The 7,160-nt window shown below is 43.0% G+C and overlaps 1 protein-coding gene across 1 annotated transcript; it reads left to right on the top strand.

The window, feature by feature from the left end:
* The first annotated feature begins 3,497 nt into the window (after nt 1-3,497).
* Nucleotides 3,498-4,424, top strand: LOC102775298 (olfactory receptor 6B1). Its single transcript, XM_015570980.1, has one exon. It carries the CDS (start codon nt 3,498-3,500, stop codon nt 4,422-4,424), a length of 927 nt encoding a protein of 308 aa, XP_015426466.1.
* The last annotated feature ends 2,736 nt before the right edge of the window (nt 4,425-7,160 follow it).

Genomic DNA, 7,160 nt, shown 5'->3' on the forward strand with positions numbered 1-7,160 from the left:
ATAAGAATGGAGAAGCTAATATATTTGATTCTAGATCAATGGTAAAAATCTGCTGTGGGGGAAGTAAGTTTGAGTACACCGTAATGGAGTAGATATTATCATCAGTGAAAGGGCCCACACATTTTACAGTAAAATCATACACTGACAACTAGTATGGTCAATTCTTCTTTTTAGTATGCAGTAATTAATACCTATGTACTCTTCATTTAGCTGATAAGGACTAGGGAAATTTATTTTACTGAGCTTTCTTTAGGAGTGCAAAATTACTTGTGTAATTTGTGAGCAGATATATCTAAATGTGTTTCTTTAGCAAACATTGTAACTGGTGACTTTCCACTTTGTGTGTGCCTTTAAGTGTCTGCTATGGGGGTGTCTTCCAACTTAGTCTCTTAGTCTCTGATTCGGTAATTGTGACCCATCCTAATCCATCTCCAACATCAAAAGCCAGGGCAAAATATGAGGAAGTTAAAATCTGCCTAAAAACATTTAGTGGTTACTTATTGTATGTACTATAGGATAATTCCTAAATGCCTTAATATTTCATACAAAAGTCTCCAGGATGTAGCCCTTAACACTATGTATTCTCTCTCTCTCTCTCTCTCTCTCTCTCTCTCTCTCTCTCTCTCTCTTCACTCTTTCATTCCTTCATACTTTGCCCATTCACACAGCCATTAGGCCATAATGAGATGTTTCCTGACAATGCCAGGCTGTTTCATACCCCTATTCCTTTGTTCTCTCAATCATGTGCCTTCAATGCCTTGCCCACTCACTTATTTATATTTTAAGACTCAGTCAATGATTATCTCTTCTCTGATACAGTTACAAAGCATTTCTATAGGTTCATTTGTTTTGTTTGAGTGAATATGTACCTGTGTCATATATGAATATATTAAAGTTGGGCTTATCTATAATAGCATGTGCCTATAGTGAAATTTCAGTAGGTTTACAAAATATTTCCTAAAATAACCAAAAGTTTTAAATGTATAAAAGAGGTGACGAATCCTAAATCCCAAATCTGGCATTTCTCATCTCTACATGGCAGCCTAGTAATTAAGAGAATGCCATTCACACACACACACACACACACACACACACACACACACACACACATATGCTTCCACAGTCAGACAGATCTCGGCTTTGCTGTGATTCTGACTCATCACACTCTCACTTAGAAATGTTCATCTAAATCACAGTGTCTTCGGTGAAATTAGAATAACAGCACCTCATTAGTAGTGTTTTGTGGATTTAATGGGCTATTGTGTGAAAAGTACTTAGCAAACTTACTGGCACCTAGTACATAATCAGTACATATTGTTAGATAATTTTCTGCACTGATTACTTACGCTTCATGTTAAAACTAATCAAACCATAACCCTACCAACGTCTTGCCCTTTGCCATGGCCCTACCTGTGAGGAATAGGCCTGTAAGCATTCCAACTTTTACCCATCATAGTAAATGGCATCCCATCTATGTCATAAGCACAGATATGAGATTCCTCCTTGATTTTTTCCCTTTAACTCCATATTCATCCATCAATTACTGTTAAAGACTCTTTTGAAACATATCTTAAATCCACCCACTTCTCTGAATCTGCTCTAGTCATCAAGGTTACTGTCACCTCCGATTAGCTTCCAACCAGTCTCAGACTCCCACCCCTGCTGCCATGAAGTCTTCTGCACCCATAGGGCAGTCTTTCCAGAGCATGAATCATCTGTGCCCCTGTCCAGCGTCAATCTTCCACTTGCTTCTCATTGTATGAAAACACTGTTCAGATCCCTTACTATGACCCGTGGAGCCGTGCACATCCTGGCCCTCACCTTCCCCCTGTCTCTCTCTGCCCTCTGCAGCCCAGCTCTTCCAAGGGCCGTGAGCCTGCCTTCATGTCCCCTCCTCATTGGTCAGAGGGGCCTTTCCTAATCACACTAGTAACATTGTCTGTTTTTCAACCCCGAAATGTCTCACATTTTATTATGTGTTTCTATCTTTGTTTGCTTATTTAAAATAAAATCTCTACCCAGGGACTCTCACCCCTACCCAAGGACTGAAAACTTCCTAAGAGGAAACTCATACTTTTTGTGCTCACTGCTCTACTTGGCTCATAGCATTTACTCTCTCCCCTCTTATCCCAGACCTACCTCTTTAATGACCTATGGAGAGGTAAGAGTCCCTTCCACACTTACCATTATTTATAGTCCATATAAGATTTCTTCTAGATTTTGATCCACATTGATGTACTCTGGGCAAATATTAATATTTCCACTTGTAGAAGAGTAAATTGTGTTTCAGAGAGGATCATATTTCAAGGTCACATAGGGTAGGGCAAAAATAGGTTTACAGTTGTGAGTACATGAAACACATAGTTTATTTTTGTATTATTATTTATTAATCATAGTATTATTTTATATATGAACAATTTAAACCTACTTTTGCAAATCAAGAGCAGACATGGTCCAGATTTTTAACACTGAAAAGTATGACTCATTTTTTAAAAAATTATATTTTTTATTGATTTCAGAGAAGAAGGAAAGAGAGATAGAAACATCAATGATGAGAGTAAATCATTGATCAGCTGCCTCCTGCATGCCTCCTACTGGGGATTGAGCCCACAACCCGGGCATGTGCCCTGACCAGGAATCGAACTGTGACTTCCAGGTTCATAGGTCGATGCTCAACCACTGAGTCATGCTGGCTGGGCTGAAAAGCATGGCTATTACCTCCCCTTCTCAGGTACCTCACAGAGATATGGTCGATTTCAATGCATATAGAGCAAAAGAAAGAGATAGTAGGTGAGGGATAAACAAGTTGTAAGGAGGAACTTCCAGAACTCTGGGTGGATGATGGGCAAGGAAAGCCAGGTATATTCTCTGGAATTGGCAATGGGAACATGCAGGTTTGAAACTGTTTAATTTGGGGATGATTGTGAAGGACAATGTAGGATATTAGACAGAACATGGGGTGTCAGCTTAGACTTGAATGTGATTCCTACACTGCTACCAGTGGGAACTTGGTAAGTTACTTAATAACTATTTTTCCAAGATTCATATCTTCATCACTAAAATGGGTATCTATATATAAAAGCCAAGCAACCAGAACAACAGAACAACCGGAACGACTGATCACTATGACGCGTTGGCCAACCGGCCTGATTGGGGCCCCAATCACCGCCCCCCCCCACACACACCACCTCCAAAATCCCCTCCCTGCTGCCAACGTGGCCCAATTAGCCCCCATCAGGGTGGGCTGGCTGGACCCCACCTGTGCATGAATTCGTGCACCGGGCCTCTAGTAATAGCATAAAGAAGCTATGTGAGAATTAAATTATATTATGTACATAATATACCCAGTATATGGTCTAGCTTATATTATATTTTTACTAAATATCTATTATGGTTATTGCTAGCAGAGAAGGCAAAGGATGGAAGGTTCTAACTGGACCATGGTGTCTGACCAAGTGATTTTTCCCCTCAGGAGAGCTAAGCCCTGTGTCTCCAATATGGAAGTGGAGAACCAAACATGGGTCACCAAGTTCATTCTGGTGGGGTTCCCCGGCAATTGGGGCATGCGTGTAGCAGTGTTCCTGATATTCCTTGTGGCCTATATTTTGACAGTGGCTGAAAACATGATCATCATCCTGTTGGTACAGCAGAACCGGCCACTGCACAAGCCTATGTACTTCTTTCTGGCCAACCTGTCCTTCTTAGAGACCTCGTACATCTCTGTGACTGTACCCAAGTTGCTGTTTGGTTTTTGGTCTGTGAGCAACAGCATCTCCTTCACTCACTGTATGATACAACTTTACTTTTTCATAGCGCTCATGTGTACAGAATGTGTGCTTCTGGCAGCCATGGCCTATGACCGGTATGTGGCCATCTGCCGCCCACTGCACTACCCCACCATCATGAGCCACAGGCTCTGCTTACACCTGACTCTTGCTTCCTGGGCCATTGGCTTTGGCATCTCCTTGGCTAAGATCTACTTCATCTCTCACCTCAGCTTCTGTGGCCCCAATGTCATCAATCACTTCTTCTGTGACATCTCTCCAGTACTTAACCTTTCCTGTACAGACATGTCCATAGCTGAGTTGGTGGACTTTGTCCTGGCACTGGTCATCTTACTCCTCCCCCTCTCTATTACTGTCCTGTCTTATGTATATATTCTGGCCACTGTTCTACACATGCCCACAGGAAAGCAGAAAGCCTTCTCTACTTGTACCTCCCATCTGGTGGTGGTCACCATCTTCTACTCAGCCACTATTTTCATGTATGCCCGGCCTCGAGTTATCCATGCCTTCAGCTTGAACAAAGTTATTTCCATCTTCTATGCCATTGTCACTCCTGCTCTCAACCCTTTCATTTATTGCCTAAGGAACCGAGAAGTCAAGGAGGCTCTGAAGAAACTGATTTATTGCAAGGCCATCTGATCTGACTAGACTATTAAAAGTGATTAGAAATACATGATTTGATTTGCTTCCTGCCCTTCCATCCTCTGTCCTTTCTTCTTTAATGCCTTAGCTGGGTGGGACTCATGTTAATAGGCCATCCCCACATCCACATCAACCATATGCTATGTCCTGAGACTGTATCTGTGCATGTGGTTTGTGCTCTATGGGAATAGTCCTCATATAGAGAATTCTCTTGCTGGAACCCAAAATGAAGTGTCTCAACTGAGGTGGGGAGAGAGATAGCAGTGTATGAGTTAGCTGTTTGGGGGTCTAGCATACATTAAGGGCTTTGAGGCCAACAGACTGAGGATGGCTTCCCCAAAGAGATATAAGGTAGCAGCTTCCTCAACAATGCCATTCTGGATGTTGAGTTGGGAATCAGTCTTGGTGGAAGAGAGTGAAGACTGCTTCTCTAGGCCTTCTGCCACCTTTTGTTAGGTTAGCACTTGGTTCCCTGTATTAAATATCTTCCTGCTTCTAATAGCAATAGTGCTTTCTGTTATTTGTATGTGGAGTTAACCTTTTATAATTATACTAGGGGCCCAGTGCACAAATTTGTGCACCTTGAACTGGGGGCCATGTGGATGCGGTGGGCACAGGGGTGGGTCTCGGCCCATCCTCCGTGCCCCCTCCTGGCCCCTTCCATCACGGCCCTGAGTCCCCTTTCTGCCGGCAGCCCTGCTCCCGCTGCCGCTCCCACACGCTGACTGTGCTCCCACACACGGATGGTGCTGGCCCCACTCGCACCTGCTGACAGCGCGGAGCTATTGAGGCCAGTGCCAGCAGCTGGTGTGAGCAGGGCTGGTGCTGTCAGGGGGTGTGAGCAGCAGCTGCCAGCCCCGAATACCCCTCAGGACCAGGGGGAGGTGGAGAAGCCCTCAAGGGCAATCGGGGCTGACAGCACCAAGTGATCGGGGACAGCACCAGTGCTGGCAGCAGGTGTGAGCGCTGGGCAGAATCGCGGAACACAGGAGCAAAGAATTTTCAGTAACTACCAGAGGCTTGCCCCAATGACAGCGACCAGCACCCTGCCTTGGTCTGGTGCCCCTGCTCACCTGCTCCACCATCCCGCCATGGCTGATGCCTGTCATATTCTGCACTCTGCCACCTGCTATTGACCCTGGTGGTCAGCACATAGTTTGGTCTATTTGCATATTAGCCTTTTATTATACATGATACTGTCTTCTGACATAATTTATAGAGTTGCTTTATATTGCCTTTCACATGTTCCTTCTAGATGCCACAATATGTTTATATCCTCTAGTGGATGAGCACTATATAGATGATAAATAAAATAGTCAAATATATTATTTGCTGAGTAAAACTTGCCCTCATCAGTTGTCTCTTCTTCGGAACTCAATGTTCTCATTCCTCTTCATTTTTCTTTTAGTTCGTCCTGACCTTCAACACACATGTCATAGACAAGCAATGAGGTAATTTTAGGATTTGACAGATTTTTATTCTATGCTACAGTGACTCCCAGTTCTTCTACTTGTTTATCTGACACCCTACCTGTGTACACTAGTCCTTTCTGATCTAACGTGCCTACACATCCACAGAAGGGTACACAGATATGCCCACTCTCTCTTGGTTCACAGTTTTGTCAATGACCAAGGGAGCTATACTTTAAGCTATATTCCCTATAACACCCATGTCAGTGGGAATTTAAATCTTTCATTAGAATTTAAAATAGGATGGCTTTTGACATTTGCAATATTTTTCAGCTAAGAACAAATACTACTTTCAAGAACATTTTCTCATTCTTTTGAAGAGGCATTAGGTGGGATTCTTTGCTACATTTTACAAATTTCCAGAACAGAAGTTTAAGGAAGTAAATGATTTTTAGTCACAGATAGTGGGGAGCAGTGTCAAAAACCCAGGTCTCCTGCCCAGCTGGTGTGGTTCAGTGGTTGAGTGTTGACCCATGCACCAGGAGGTCACTTCCCAGTCAGGGTACGTGCCCAAGTTGCAGGCTCAGTCCCCAGTAGGGAACATGCAGGAGGCAACTGATTGATGATTCTCTCTCATCATTGATTCTATCTCTCCCTCCCTCTCCCTTTCTCTCTGAATCAATAAAAACATTTAAAAAATCTTTCCAGAAAGTCCAGGTCTCCTAAATCTGAACCCTGGTCCCCTTCTTAGCTTATGGGTCTCCTTAGAGAGAACACATGCTTCTTCATCAAGCCGAGTATAGAAATTTAACTGTGCAAAAGACATGGTTGGAATCACCAATTACTACATCTGGAAAATTGTTGATAAAATAAACATGGACAAATGTGAAATACTGTCCTCAGGAAAGAAAAATAAAATGCAATCCTACCTCCTATAGAGAATAAATATGAAAACAGTGGTTATGAATATATTACCCCTAAAACCCACACATATGAAGAAAAGTGATTATTTTCTGAGACAATTCATATGAATCAAGACATTATGGCCCTAGCTGGTTTGGCTCAGGGGATAGAGTGTCACCCTGTAGACTGAAGGGTTCCAGGCTCGATTCCGGCCAAGGGCACATCCCCTGGTTGCGGGATCCATCCCCAGCTGGGGGAGTGCAGAAGGCAGACAATCAATGATTCTCTCTCATCATTAATGCTTTTATTTCTCTCCCTTTCCCTTTTTCTCTGAAATCAATAAAAACATATTATAAAAACATTGTGGAAAATTCATATAGGGCTGTGAAATATGTGCATGGAAAAGCAGGCGTAGACACCA

Source organism: Myotis davidii, unplaced genomic scaffold, assembly GCF_000327345.1.
Source record: "Myotis davidii unplaced genomic scaffold, ASM32734v1 scaffold1488, whole genome shotgun sequence".
In the NCBI taxonomy this organism is placed as follows: domain Eukaryota; kingdom Metazoa; phylum Chordata; class Mammalia; order Chiroptera; family Vespertilionidae; genus Myotis; species Myotis davidii.

Coding starts and splice junctions, on each gene's coding strand:
- LOC102775298 (XM_015570980.1), top strand. CDS start 3,498: ATGGAAGTGGAGAACCAAACATGGGTCACCAAGTTCATTCTGGTGGGG.